The sequence below is a fragment of the Lithobates pipiens genome, unplaced genomic scaffold, assembly GCF_037356315.1.
Source record: "Lithobates pipiens isolate NorthernLeopardFrog02 unplaced genomic scaffold, aLitPip1_a1.2 Scaffold_16, whole genome shotgun sequence".
Taxonomy (NCBI): domain Eukaryota; kingdom Metazoa; phylum Chordata; class Amphibia; order Anura; family Ranidae; genus Lithobates; species Lithobates pipiens.
In genome coordinates, this window is record NW_027507748.1 from 480824706 (window position 1) to 480840747 (window position 16042).

Consider the following 16042-nt stretch of genomic DNA (forward strand, 5'->3'; position numbering starts at 1 on the left):
AAAAGCCAAAAAAAAAACAAAAAAAACAAATGCAACCATCACATCTAAGAGTTGGTGAGCTATAATTTAATAAATGTTGGTCTCGGGATTTAATAGCAATTTTAATTTTAACCTTCTTTATTTTTTCATTCATGGCATGTAGAAAAACGAATAATGATGGTTTATAAGGCTGGTGTGTGCCCCACTGATTATATTATCTTATGAAGTGGGAATTTTAATGAATGGTCCACTATGAAGTGGAATTCCACCTAGCACTGAAAATGAAATTGTTTTTGAGTATTGCTGAAAGTACATATATGTCATACTTACCTAAAATACACCTGTTTGAAGCTTAGTATTTGGTGCTGGTGGCACACCACTTTATCATTAGATACCATTTTGCCCAGATTTAGATTTTCAATCTTTAACTACCTTGTTTAGTATTCTTTTCAGCAAAAAAAATCTGAGGTTTTAGGACATTTGTTTGCTAATGATCTTAACACGAAAAAACTGACCTTGTCTAAAATCACTATTACAATTGTCTGTAGTGAAGATATGAAAAATTCAATAAACCACTTTATGCCATTCCCCCAAATTAAGGGAGGCAATGGACATTTGTTTGCTAATGAGCCTTCTTTTATTTGATGCTGCCATCTCATATATGGCACATATCCAGCAAGCACCTCATATGCATAACATTGGAAGAGGGTGACTAATTGGGATAAACTTTCTATTGCATCCAATTTTCCTTTTAAGTTGGAATGGTGTAAATCCTTGTACACATGGTCGGACATTCCGACCACAAAATCCGTCTGATTTTTCTGACGGATTTTGTCCGAAACTTGTGTTGCATACACACGGTCGCACAAAGTTTTTGGAAAATCCGATTGTTCTGAACGAGGTGACGTCAAACACGTATTGCGGGACTATAAATGGGCCAGTAGCCAATAGCTTTCGTCTCTTAAGTTATTCTGAGCATGCGTGGCACTTTGTCCGTCAGAATTGTCTACACAGGATCGGAATTTATGCGATCGGATTTTGTTGTGGGAAAATTTTAGATCCTACTCTCAAACTTTGTGCTTCGGCAAATCCGACGGAAAAAGTCCAATAGAGCCCACACACAATCAGATTTTCTGACAACATAATCCGATCTGACTTTTTACATTGGAATTTCCGACCGTGTGTACAGGGCATTAAAGGAAAACTCTACACACAATATTTATAAAACTTTAGAATGCCTCAATTTGGCTTGTGCATAACACACTCCTGCAGCAGTCAAATTAATTGTGCATGATTTCTACTTGCAGTCAGGTAAGCACATTTGCAGCAGACATGTTTTCTTTACAGTTTGAGACGCCTAAAGAATCATCTTTTCGGTCTGGTAAAATTAAATATAATAAACTGGGGCCTGTGCCAAATGGACAAGAGACTCTCCAACTCTACTGAGCTGTAGTCATCCAATGATTAGATGTCTTGGCTACAACAACAAGACGTGTGACTGCGCTGTATCAATTAATTTATCACAAATGTGTACTTAGATGCATAGACAGTAAATGCCTACAATTATATGTGCAAAAATCCAAGGTGTCAATAAATTACTAAATACATTTAGAATTACGTGAAATCACTGTGTGTATATATCTCCTTAAATTGATTTTACCATAAATAGGCAGTTAATTACTAATTGATCACATATACCACCTGAATTCATCAAAAGTGAAAACAAACTCATACAAAGTTTACCATATAAAGGATTATATAAAAGGACTTATGGGACGCTTTACTAATTTTACCATTATTGATGGGTATTTTATTCACAATATTTTATTAAAAAAATTAAGGGGGTATTTTATATAAATGTATGCTTTTGTATTATTGAATTTTTTTTATATGGTTCACTTTGTATGAATTTGCTTTTACTTTTGATGAATTCAGATAGCACATGTGATCAATTTGCAATGGAATGCATATTCATGGTATAATCAATTTTAGGAGATCTATACACACCGTGATTTCACATCATTTTAAATGTATTGACACTGCACATATAATTGTAGGCCTTTACTGTTTATGCATCTAAGTACACATTTGTGGTAGATGAACTGATACAGCACGGTCACACTTCTTGTTGTAGGTAAAGTGGAAATGCTGGGAGTAACCAGAAGATTGCAAAATTAAGAATCGTATAAAAGGACTAAAACGAGTAATATAAGTTAATTTGTACATGCAGAATGCACACAAAAAAAATGTTACAAACATCATAATTTATTTATGCTCAAGTTGTTTTTTACTTGCCATGCAAGTGCATCCTATCTTGTTGATGTCATCTTTTTTATTACTAAAATTATCTTGTGAACAGGGTGTTTCTTTTGGGGGCTGTAAAATAGATCAGAATGGTATAATTTAGAATAAATGTGAAACCTGAATTGTTTCTACAGGCAACATTCAGTTTTAATAAGTGAGCCCTTTTTATACCTGCAGAGTAAGCCCCCTCTCAAGTTACTAGCTTTTAAATAATTTTGCATTTTTAAAGGCCCTTTCCTTATTTCATTTTTGGTGACATTGATATATTTCCCTTAGGGTGGGACGGGGGGGGGGGGGGGGGTCATGTGTTTTCAATTGCCCTATTAGCACACAAACCTATGTTATATAAAGCTTGGAGATGGCATTCTTTACCTTGCCCTGAAAAGAGGCAAGATTGTGTGTGGGGCTGGCAAGAGAGTACATTTGGGTGTCCTTGTAGAGTTTGTAAAACATGTATTTTCTCTTTGTATTTTGTTTGTTCTGTATTTGCAAACCAGATGTTTTAGAGCAAGTTTTTTTACTTTGGTTTATTGTATTTTTTTGGGTTTGGGGGATATTTTCCCCTGAAATATATTTGATGTTGTCAATGTGTGTCATTTGTAGGTTGTTTCACTTTGATTTAATTGTCTGTGCTGCATTATTTTGCAAAATATTCCTCAAGCTGTTGTGACTAATTAATGTTTAAATCCGTAATAGACGTTTGTGGGCACAGTCCTTTTAACTCCTGTTAATTTCCTCTGCAAAATGGTCAAACCTTGCAACCATATTCTGTTAGTGTCTCAAATTAACATACATGTGTTTTTTGCTTTCCTTGCTCTTTTCCAAGTCCTGTTTTGTTGACCAATAAAATTTGTAGGAAATTGTGTTTTAATTTTTATGCAACAGATTTCCCAGCTGCAGCTTAACTAGGCTGATTGGCATGACAAAACAAAAAAAGTGTGATTTGTCTAAAAGCTACTTTCCTGGTGCCTTCATGGTAGCATATGCATGGATTGTGCATATGCTGACATGGATAGGCACCAGGAAAGGAAAATTACAGAGCGGTAAGTACTGTATTTATCGGCGTATAACACGCACCCCAAGTTTAGGAGGGAAGTTTAAGGAAAAAACTTTTAGGAGGCAAGTTTAAGGAAAAAACCTTACATTTTAAATGCCCATCAATGTAGCCTTCCACTGTCCCCCTGCAGCCTTCCACTGTCCCCCTGCAGCCTTTCACTGTCCCCCTGCAGCCTTCCACTGCCCCCCTGCAGCCTTCCACTGTCCCCCTGCAGCCCTACACTATTTATACCATTACATGACCATATCCACTGTCACTGCCGAATAAATCCAAATAGTGGCAGTGGGCCCCTCTGAAAGAAATAAGTCCTTATGTCACTCCTCAGAGTCTACAAGGCCGAAGCCGTAGCTAACATATAGTCATAAAAAAAGAAAGAAAAGAAAAGAGACTTTTCCCCTGCTGTTGTGTCCAGCTTTTAACTTGCGTACCAACACCCTGCAGCCCTACACTGTCCCCCTGCAGCCCTACACTGTCCCCCTGCAGCCCTACACTGTCCCCCTGCAGCCCTACACTGTCCCCCTGTAGCCTTCCACAAAATTGCAGTATGGTTAGTTTTAAATTTACCGCCGCCGCCATCTTCAGCTCCTCCCGCCGCGATCTTCGGCTCCTCCCGCCGCCGCCGTCGAGATCTTCGGCTCCTCCCACCTCTGCCATCGAGATCTTCAGCTCCTCCCGCTGCCGACATAGACCGAGCCGAGGGTACTCGGCTACTCGGCTCAGCTCGCAGTAACGCCCCCATCCCGCCCCTTGTCCTGGCTCCTGTGATGGACACAACACCGGGCCAGTGGCGGGACGTAAAGGCTAGGAGGCGGGACTGGGCGTGACTGAGATCGGAGCCGAGTACCCAGTACACTCGGCTCAGCTGTCGGCGGCGCTCCACAGAGCGCAGATCGGCGGGGGGATCGGCGTATAATACGCACCCATGATTTTCCCCCGATTTTAAGGGGAAAAAAGTGCGTGTTATACGCCGATAAATACGGTATTCCATTTTCCATTTTAGCTCAGTGGTTCTCAGCCTCAGTTCTCAAGTACCCCCAACAGGACATGTTTTGGGAATTTATCTTAGCTAAAATAGCTGTCCAAAATACCAAGCCATTGACTGTGATTGACTGTCCCTTTTCTGAAAATTGGCTTCACTTCCTGTCACAGTCAAACAGGAAGTGAGGGTAAAACCCTACCAAAGTCTTTCCTTGCAGATACACAGGTCAATCTAACTAGTGTCCCCATTAGGCAAATTGCACTCTAGCACTTTATTGTGTACACCCCAAATTATTAGGTATTTTGGGGTTTATTAAAGGCAAATCCACTCTACAATACAAGTGTACTCGCTGTAAATCTGAGGGAAAGCACTGGGGATTCTATCATCCAATCATGTAGAAGCAACAATGTTGTTTTTTTTTATTCTCCTTGCATGTCCCCCTCGGTTCTCCAGCAACTACCCTTCTAAGTGCACTTGTAGTGCAAAGTAAACTTCAAAGTCCAAGATGCATAATAATTTGGAGTGTACAGAGCAAAATGCTAGAGTGCAATTTAGCTAATGGGGAAGCTATTTAGATTGACCTGTGTGTCCCCAAGAAAAGACATTGGTAGGGTTTTACCCTCACTTCCTGTTTGGCTATGTGAGAGGACGTGAATAAATTTTGAAGGAGAAAGTGGCAACATTTGGGAGGTGTCTTCTCCCTATCAGGGGTGCAGATGTCCCCAAAAACTGGCAAGACTTATAATCCCTCTGCACTCTATCCCCAAGCAAAAATAAGAAAGGATTTTATTTAGTTTAACTTTGAAAGGAGACATTCCTAAGTTCAACTGCGATGCATGTCAATGGCCCATTTAGACCTTGTTTAATAGAAAACACCAGTTGCCTTTCAGTAGAAACATTTATTAGTCTAGTCTTGGAAATCTGCATCTGCTTTACTATTAATTTCCCTAAAAATTGGGTTCCTGCAGCTAGATGCACGGCTTCTGTGTATGTGAGATGCGCAACTGCTGTGTGCGCGGAGGTATTTACCCGTGGTGCATATCTGGTTCCCGGAAGCGGTGGTTGGCACACAGGAATGACATCACGCTCCTACAGGAAGTTGCTTATACTGCTGCTAATTTCTTCCCACCACCATGCCTCGCTTCACTGTTCTCTGAGGAAGTGATGATCCTTATTTGCAAATTTAGAAAATTATTTTATTTAACATGGGGTGGTGTTTGCGTGGGTCCCTAACACACATTCATCCATATTAGGGCCAATTTAGTCAGGATCTGATTTAACTACAAGCAAGTTTTTAGTGTGGGAGGACACCAGAGTACCTAGAGGAAACTACAGGCAGATGTTGTTGCAGGCGGGATTCGAACCAGCGACCTTTTTTGCTGCTAGGTGAAAGTGCTAACCACTACAGCACTGTGCTGCCCAAATATGTATCTATAGATGTTGGTTCTTGTGTCCACCAGCAGAGAGAAGTTGGGTAGATGCCACGCTCCCAATTCTGGAGACATAATAATGGTCTAGCTCCACAACAGCTGGAGAACCGTAGTTTGAAGAGTCCTGATCACTCTAGCATGTCTTGAAAAAAGGTGGTTTCTCATGTGCCTTGTATAATGTCCAAGATATATCATTTGGAAAGTACAAGCGGGTCATGGCACATCTACATTCCAAATTTGGCACTTAAGATGATCATGCACTATGCAATCTGATTGGGCAATCTCTGTACAACATAATATTTTGGCAAAATAGGTAAAGGGAAGACGCACTTGAACAATTAATTCAAATTTATGAAATCAAATAGGCTCTTGCACTAAATCAAAATTTTTTAAGATCTGATTGCAGTGTATGGTCACCTTTAAAGATCAAGATCTGAAAAAAATGAATTTATTGGGTTTAGAAACACTTCTCTGTAATGTATTGAAAGATTTGGGTAAAAATAGAAAAAAATTCTTTCAACCGCTTCCCGACCGCCTCACGTAGATATATATTGCGGCAGAAGGGCACGTACAGGCAGCTTAACATACCTGTACATTGCCCTTTAAGAGGCAGGCGTGCACGCCCGCTGGCAGCTCCGCAATCACGGGTCCCGCGAACCTGATGTCCGCAGGCATACCCGCGATCGTCTCATGGTGAGGAAGAATGGGGAGATGCTAATGTAAACAAGCATCTCACTGTTCTGCCTAGTGACACTGTGACTGATCAGCTCTCCCTGTATTCAGGAGCACTGATCAGTGACGTGTCACACACAGCCCCCCCCCCCCACAGTTAGAATCACTCCCCAGGACACACTTAACCCCTACAGCACGACCTAGTGGTTAACCCCTTCATTGCCAGTGACATTTTTACAGCAATCTGCAATTTTTTTTGCATTGATCGCTGTATTAATGCCAATGGTCCCAAAAATGTGTCAAAGTTGTCCAATGTGTCTGCCATAATGTCGCAGTCATGATAAAAATCGCTGATCACCGCCATTACTAGTTAAAAAAAAAAATTATCAATAAAAATGGAATAAAACTATCCCCTATTTTGTAGAAGCTATAGAAAAAAACATTTTATTAAATATTTTTTGGGGATATATAATATAGCAAAAGGTAAAAAAAAAAATTTTTTTCAAAATTGCCGCTATTTCTTTGTTTATAGTGCAAAAAATAAAAACCGCAGAGGTGATCAAATACCACCAAAAGAAAGCTCTATTTTGTTTGGGAGCCACGTCGCACGACCACGCAATTGTCAGTTAACCACTTCAGGACCGCCGTATTGCCAATGTACGTCAGCACAATGGCACAGGCAGGCACAATCACGTAGATGTACGTGATTGCCTTCCAGCGGGTGGGGGGTCCGATCGGACCCCCTCCCGTTGGATACGACGGTCCGGTTCGCTCCAGGAGCGCTCCGTGATGAGGGGATGGCCGTTGGTTTTCGGCCACCCCCTCTGGATCGCTCCTGGCCAATGAGAAGCTTCCTCCCACTGTGTATTGTTTACACAGGAAGAGGGAGGTGATGTCATTCTCCTCGGGGCGGTCTTTTTGACCGGACTACGAGGAGAAGACTAATAGTAAGTGTGCACCAACACTACACTGACATGTAGGTACACACAGGCACACAAACCCCCCCCCGATCGCCCCCCAATCCCCCCCCCCCCCAGTCACAGTGTCACTGATTGCATTGATCATTTCTTTACTGATCAATGCATTCAGTGTCAGTTGTGACAGTAAAAACTGTCAGGACAGTTAGTGTTAGGTCCAGGGTAGCCCCCTATCACCCCCCAATAAAGATTTAACCCCCTGATTGCCCCTAGAGTTAACCCTTTCACCCCCTTTTGCCAGTGTCACTAAGCGATCATTTTTCTGATCGCTGCATGTGTCGCTAGGTAGCTAGTTATTTTTTTAGGTTCACCGCCAGGTTTTTATATCGCTAGGTACCCCGATATACTACCCAATAATGTTTTTAACCCCCTGATTGCCGCTAGTTAACCCTTTCACCCCCTTTTGCCAGTGTCACTAAGCGATCATTTTTCTGATCGCTGCATCAGTGTCGCTAGGTAGCTAGTTATTTTTTTAGGTTCACCGCCAGGTTTTTATAGCGCTAGGTACCCCGATATACTACCCAATAATGGTTTTAACCCACTGATTGCCGCTAGTTAACCCTTTCACCCCCTTTTGCCAGTGTCACTAAGTGATCATTTTTCTGATCGCTGCATGTGTCGCTAGGTAGCTAGTTATTTTTTTAGGTTCACCGCCAGGTTTTTATAGCGCTAGGTACCCCAATATACTACCCAATAATGGTTTTAACCCCCTGATTGCCGCTAGTTAACCCTTTCACCCCCTTTTGCCAGTGTCACTAAGCGATAATTTTTCTGATCGCTGCATCAGTGTCGCTAGTGTCGCTAGGTAGCTAGTTATTTTTTTAGGTTCACCGCCAGGTTTTTATAGCGCTAGGTACCCCGATATACTACCCAATAATGGTTTTAACCCCCTGATTGCTGCTAGTTAACCCTTTCACCCCCTTTCACCAGCGATCACAGTATAAGTGTCACTGGTGACGCTGGTTAGCCAGTTAGTTATTTAGGTTCCCCGTCAGGTTTTTATATAGCGCCAGGGACCCCCATATACTACCTAATAAAAATTTGAACCCCCTGATTGCCCCTAGTTAACCCTTTCACCACTGATCACCGTATAAGTGTTACGGGTGACTCTGGTTAGTTTGTTTTTTATAGCATCAGGGCACCCACCATTTATTACCCAATAAAGGTTTAACCCCCTGATCACCCGGCGGGTAATATAGATTAGGTTTTAAGGTCAGGGTCTGCGTCGCCCCAGGCAGCGCTAGGTTAGTGCCAGTACCGCTAACACCCACACGCAAAGCATACACCTCCCGTAGTGCTATAAAATCTGAACAGATCAATATCTGATCAGATCTATACTAGCGTCCCCAGCAGTTTAGGGTTCCAAAAAAACGCATTGTTAGCGGGATCAGCCCAGATACCTGCTAGCACCTGCGTTTTGCCCCTCTGCCCAGCCCACCCAAGTGCAGTATCGATCGATCACTGTCACTTACAAAACACTAAACACATAACTGCAGCGATCGCAGAGTCAGGCCTGATCCCTGCCATCGCTAACAGGTTTTTTGGTAGCATTTTATATTTAAATCCGGAAGGCAGTGCTTGGTTTTCGGGGTCCCGTACGTGGCTAGGCTCCCAAAAAGTCCCCCACATGTGGTATCCCCGTACTCGGGAGAAGCAGCAGAATTTATTTTGGGGTGTAATTTGACTTCTGCCCATAGCATGTGTGAGCAATATATCATTTAGTGACAACTTTGTGCAAAAAAAAAAAAAAAGTTTGTAATCTTCCCGCAACTTTTGGCAAAATATAAAATATTCCATGGACTCAACATGCCTCTCAGTAAATAGCTTGGGGTGTCTACTTTCCAAAATGGGGTCATTTGGGGGGGTTTTGTGCTATTTTGGCATTTTATGGCCTTCGAAACTGTGATAGGTAGTGAGGAGTTAAATCAAAAATTTGCACCCTTAGAAATCCTGAAGGTGGTGATTGGTTTTCGGGGTGCCGTGCGCGACTAGACTCCCAAAAAGTCCCACACATGTGGTATCCCCATACTCGGGAGAAGTAGCGGAATATATTTTGGGGTGCAATTCCACATATAACCATGGCATGTGTGAGCAATATATCATTTAGTGACAACTTTTTGTAAAAAAAAATTTTTTTTTTTTTTTTTGTCATTATTCAATCCCTTAGGACAAAAAAAAAAAAAATTCAATGGGCTCAACATACCCATCAGCAATTTCCTTGGGGTGTCTACTTTCCAAAATGGGGTCATTTGGGGGGGGATTTGTACTGCCCTGCCATTTTAGCACCTCAAGAAATGAGATCGGCAGTCATAAATTAAAAGCTGTGTAAATTCCAGAAAATGTACTCTAGTTTGTAGACGCTATAACCTTTGCGCAAACCAAAAAATATACGCTTATTGACATTTTTTTTACTAAAGACATGTGGCTGAATAAATTTTGCCCTCAATGTATGACTAAAATTTAGTTTATTCGATTTTTCTTATAACAAAAAGAAGAAAATATCTTTTTTTTTCAAAATTTTCGCTCTTTTTCCATTTATATCGCAAAAAAAAAAAATCGCAGAGGCAATCAAATACCATCAAAAGAAAGCTCTATTTGTGGGAAGAAAAGGACGCAAATTTCGTTTGGGTGCAATATTGCATGACCGCGCAATTACCAGTTAAAGCAGCGCAGTGCGAAATTGGAAAAAGACCTCTGGTCCTTAAGGTGTTTATTGGTCCGGGGCTGAAGTGGTTAAAGCGACGCAGTGCCGAATCGCAAAAAGTGCTCTGGTCAGGAAGGGGGTAAATTCTTCCAGGGTTGAAGTGGTTAATGACGTTTCCAGCGCACCAATTAAGGTATGAATTGGTGCAATGCATTCTTGGTAAATCAGCACCAGAGTGTGATAGTTATCAGTCTAGACAACCTTCAATCAGTGACCTGATTCTTGTACAGAATTAGATTATCACACTCTGGTGCTATTATGTAACACAGTGAACTAAACACTAATTAAAAAGGTAAATGTTTTATCCTGTTTGCATGTTATCCAGAAGATTATCTTTTTTTTTTTTCACAGGATTTACCCAACAATATGATTCATCAAGTGTCTATAAAATCGCTTCCTCAAGAATGGCTTTGGTGTGAGACCTGGTGTGATGACAAGTCCAAGGAAAGAGCCAAAACCATTGATCTGGTAAGATGGTCTAGCTGTGTAAATGACTGTTGATTCTATTTATGTAAAGTAACCATTTGTTTTCAACGTAGCTACTTTTACTAATGTAACCCAAATATTTGCTGTAAAGGGACTTTTTCTGGTACTATAATAGTATAGACCCAAATATACTGTTAAAAATGTAAAGTAAAATTTATTATGCATCCTGATAAAAAAAAAATCATACAAATAATCCATTGCCTTCAACAAAATCCTGCCATGGATCAAATATATTAGTCTAAACCTATTGAGGCAGGATTTGTGCAGTCTTTACACATTTCATAGGACCTAAGCTTAGTGCCTGATAAACATTTTGGTCTTGTCAACATCATTTTAATATTGTCCTACAGTGAGTCCTCCCACTCTTCCCAATGGAACAGTACATACAGTATATCTTAAAAGTTTGTGAACTACAAAACCGAGGGGGTGGTATATTTAATGACCTTCCGACTGTAGTTAATTTTACATCAGAAAGTCCAAATAGCCTTTTTCATGTCGTTTAAGGAAAGAAAAATAAAAACACTGCAAAAAAAACCTTCACTAGTAGAAGAAAGAAATAATACAAAGTAGGGGGCGCATGCATGAAGCCGTCCGTGCCGGTCTTGTCCGACTGATGGGTCCGCATAATGGGGACTCACAACGCTGCTGAAAGCATCTGCCAGATCACAAAACATACCCGCCAGTTCTGCAAGAGTCAAGGAATGCCTCCCCTCTGCCACGAATACCAGCTATTCACCAATCTCTCCCAAACAACCATTTCATTGATCGTTTAAACCACAGCTCCGGATTCTACAACAGCACCACATCATTTACAATTTGGGGTTTCTGTTCTCCCTTTGATTCACCTATCAAGGCCACAGGCATTCCTGCAAAACCCATGAGGATCTAGAATCCCTCCTCCAGGATCTGCACCTTGCTACTCCATCAGCTCCATCCAGGGATCAGTGGCAGCACCGACACTCTGCTTCCACCTCTTCCCCAGTGGCACCATCTGACTCCATGGACTGAAGGTGACCTCCACCACTGCTGAGCACCCCACTTCACACCCCTGTGGGTACCCTCACGTTTGAATGACTTGGCACTCTGACACCTCTCCTCTTTTTACTAGCAACAATGACCTCCCTCTATAATGGCGGACACATCACCATTCCTACTGCCCCTTTTACTTGCTTCTGGGTGCAGTATGTGGTTGCTAGGATAAAAGGAAGTTGTCCAACGAAGCCTAGTATTCTGTTACTTTTCAGTTATTTCCTGTATATCTTCTGTTTTAATGTTGCCGGCCTGTGGCTTGCATGGACTCTCAGAGAACGCTTATCACTCCCCTGGTACCAGTTCTATACCCACCCTTTCTGAGAAAAAGACATACATGACATACCTACAACCGGATCCCTAAAAGATCCTAAATTGTTATTTCTATGTTTTTTCAGAGAACCCATGTGCAGACAGTTTTCCAGAGCGTCTCTCCATTCTGTAAAATAAACAGCTGTGGTGCATACTTTTATGCACTAATACACTACGCAGAAACAATCATATCCTGGGGACAGTACAGGTATCTGTTCAACCCTACCCACACCGCATGAAGCTTCAGGGTGACACGCTGAGGTCGGCTGTAGCCAATTGCAATAGATGATCACTAACCGCCTGCATTCCAAGTGTTCCATTTTCTAGGTACCACCAACACCTGGTTCCATTGAACTGCGGATAACACCATTGTTCCCCACCATGCCACGCCCCTTAGGTTTGCTCCATAATCTGACCCTTTCACCTTGTATAGCCCTCATCACTTGCTTACAATGCACCGCTGGTGTGACCCCCCCCCCCCCCCCCCCCCCCCGCTGATCATCACTGCAGCCCCCACCTCTGCCCTCAGAGGTCTCATGTAGACCTCTTAGAACGCCTCTTCCCCCTCTGATTAGGTCTGCTCAACCTACTCAGACGGACAAGTCACTCGCTCACCTTTCTCCCTCCCCCTAACTCGCGCATATCACACTACACGTTATATCCAACGCCATCTCCATTCCTGATTCTTTCTCCTCACTCGTCCCTTCTCCATCCTCCTCCCAGGGGGTGGTCCCACTCAAGGCCACATGTCTATAACCAACCTCATTTCCGCTTTCCTCTATGGCCCTGTTAAACATAATCACCCTTAACGTCCAAAGCATGAACAACCCACATAAAGGAGTCAAGGTCTTCCAATCCTTTGCCTCAACCAAAGCTATGCAATATGCTTGCAAGAGACACACTTCACTAAAAAGCACACCCCCAAATCCTTTGGCCCGGCCTACCCTCAGGTATTTACTGTTTCAGTGGACACCAAGCAAAGAGGAGTCTTAATCGCCTTTCATCGTACAACCTCCTTTACGCTCCAGGCAGAGACTAAAGATCCAGAAGGCAGATACATAATTCTCTTAGGGCACCTTCTTGATGAAGAGGTAACAGTAGTTTTCTACTGTGCCCCTAATTCTACTTCATTTCTTTCCCACTTGCTGCAGGTTATCACTAAGCATAAACGGGGCTGGAGATAATGTCCGCAGGGCAGTCCTCATAGCCCATGCACCCACAAGCGCCGCATAGTGTCTTTGGACATAAAAAAAACATTTGACACCCTCTTCTGGCCCTACTTACAGTTTGTGCTCCGGTGTTTTGGGCTGCACTTCTTAGCTGGGATATCCTCTTTATACACCTTCCCTACAGCCCATATTAAGTATGCAGGATATAAGTCTCACCCTTTTCCCATACAATGAGGGACAAGACAGGGATGCCCCCTATCACCACTTCTTTTTGCCCTAGCCATCGAACCCTTAGCCCAACGAATCCGTTCCAATCCTGACATCAAAGGAGTAGCGCGAGGAGGCCACCACCACAAGCTATGTCTATTCACTGACTACATTCTTCTCTTCCTATCCTCCCCCTTAACCTTATTTCCTAATCTCCTAAACAACCTAGACCAAATTGCATAAATATCTGGCCTAGTAGTGAACCCTCAGATATCTAAAGCCCTTAACATATCCATAACCCCCTCATTAATACTGCAACTTCAACAAGCACTGCCATTCTCTTGGTCCCCCCAATACATCACCTACCTGGGAATCAACTTGACTGCAGACTAGGGATGAGCTTCGTGTTCGAGTCGAACGTACGTTCGACTCGAACATTGGCTGTTCGGCCGTTCGGCGAATTCCGAACGTTTGGGCCGTTCGCGTCAAAATTCGAGTGACGCGCGCGCGGACCACAATGCACTGCGGTGGCGCAGTGCATTGCTGCCCCATGATTGGCCAAGCATGCACTGTGACCCCGCATGCTTGGCCAATCGCAGCGCCGGCAGCGAGGAGAGCCATGATTGGCCACAGGCATCCTGCCTGTGGCCAATCATAGCTCAGGCTGTGTAGTGCACGCCCCACACTATATAAGGCCGCCTTTGAGGCGGCCTCGTGTAGTGTGTTACTTAGCATCTGAAGCAGTGGGTGTTCTGTGTACCTTCAACACAGTACACACCGATCTTTTTTTGGCTGATTTCCTATCTTGCTGCTGTGTAGTGGTTGTTGTCTGTGCCCTGACTGCAGTATACACCACTATATTCACCTCACCTATATAGCTAGTGATCTAGCTTTAACCACTTAACAACTGCCCATTGCCGATTAACGGCTTCAGGGCGGTTGTTTAACTCTGAGAGGCCGTTAATTAACGGCCTCCCAGAATTCTGCTCTTGCGTGCCCCGAGGTGCGCGCACTCGAGAGCATCCGTGACCGCCGGGTCCTGTGGATCACGGTAAACGGCCGCTCATAGCGGCCGTTTACCACGTGATTGCTCCGTCAAATGACGGAGTGATCACTTGGAAACAAACCGGCGTCATGTTATGACGCCGGTTCCTCCCTCCCCTCTCTGTACCGATCGGTACAGCGGAGGGGAAAGAGATCGGTGTCAGCAGCGATGTGGGCTGCATCTGCAGTGCCCACATCGCTGCTCACCGAATTTAACCCCTCAATTCCCTGCCAATACTCTGCAATACCAGTGCATACTCTGCAGTACCCTGCCATTACTCTGCAGTACCCTGCCATTACTCTGCAGTACCCCGCCATTACTCTGCAGTACCCCGCCATTACTCTGCAGTACCCCGCCATTACTCTGCAGTACCCCGCCATTACTCTGCAGTACCCCGCCATTACTCTGCAGTACCCCGCCATTACTCTGCAGTGCAGTACCCCGCCATTACTCTGCAGTACCCTGCCATTACTCTGCAGTACCCTGCCATTACTCTGCAGTGCAGTACACCCCATTACTCTGCAGTACCCTGCCATTACTCTGCAGTACCCCCCATTACTCTGCAGTAACCCCCATTACTCTGCAGTAACCCCCAATACTCTGCAGTACCCCCCAATACTCTGCAGTACCCGCCATTACTCTGCAGTACCCGCTATTACTCTGCAGTACCCGCCATTACTCTGCAGTACCCACCATTACTCTGCAGTACCCCCAATACTCTGCAGTACCCTGCCATTACTCTGTAGTACCCCCCAATACTCTGCAGTACCCTGCCATTACTCTGTAGTACCCCGCCAATACCCCGCCAATACTCTGTAATACCCTGCCATAAATTGCCATACCCAGCCATACTCAGAGATACCCAGCCATACTCGGTGATACCCTGAAATACCCAGCCATAGACGCCCCCCACCCCTCACCGCCCTCCGGTGCTTCTACCAACTCGCCAGTACGATCAAAGCCAGAATCTTTTTTTTATTTTTTATTTCAGGCTTCCCAGCCTAGAGGTGAGATGTGGGGTCATATTGACCCCCCAGATTTCACTGTAAAGAGGACCTGTCACCCCATATTCCTATTACAAGGGATGTTTACATTTCTTGTTATAGGAATAAAAGTGATCAAAAATATATTTTTGGGGAAAAAAATGTCAAACTAAAATAAATAAAGTAAAATGAACAATAAAAAAATTAAATAAAAATTAAAGCGCCCATGTCCCCATGTGCTCGCATGTGCCACACATGTGAGGTATCGCCGAGAACGTTAGAGCGAGAGCAATAATTCTAGTCCTAGACCTCCTCTGCAACTCAAAACATGTAACCAGTAAAAAAAAATTTAAAGCGTCGCCTATGGGGATTTTTTAAGTAGCGACGTTTGGCGCCATTCCACGGGCATGTGCAATTTTGAAGAGTGACATGTTTGATATCTATTTACTCAGCATAACTTCATCTTTCACTTTATGCAAACATTGGGCTAACTTTACTGTTTTTTTTGTTTGTTTTTTAAGCACAAAACTGTTTTTTCCCCCAAAAAAACGCGTTTGAAAAATTGCTGTGCAAATACCGTGTGCGATAAAAATTTGCAACGACCACCATTGTATTCTCCAGGGTCTTTGCTAAAAAAAAATATATATATATAATGTTTTGGGGTTCTCTGTAATTTTCTAGCAAATAAATGATGATTTTTACATGTAGG

At 43.2% G+C, this 16042-nt stretch overlaps 1 protein-coding gene across 3 annotated transcripts in view; it reads left to right on the forward strand.

The window, feature by feature from the left end:
* Positions 1-16042, forward strand: part of UGGT2 (UDP-glucose glycoprotein glucosyltransferase 2) — a 672069-nt gene that overhangs the window by 622516 nt on the left and 33511 nt on the right. For all 3 annotated transcript variants that reach the window (XM_077483028.1, XM_077483030.1, XM_077483029.1), the window contains exon 37: positions 10454-10570. In XM_077483028.1, coding sequence (XP_077339154.1) covers positions 10454-10570 — 117 coding nt within the window. The remainder of the gene's footprint in view (positions 1-10453; positions 10571-16042) is intronic.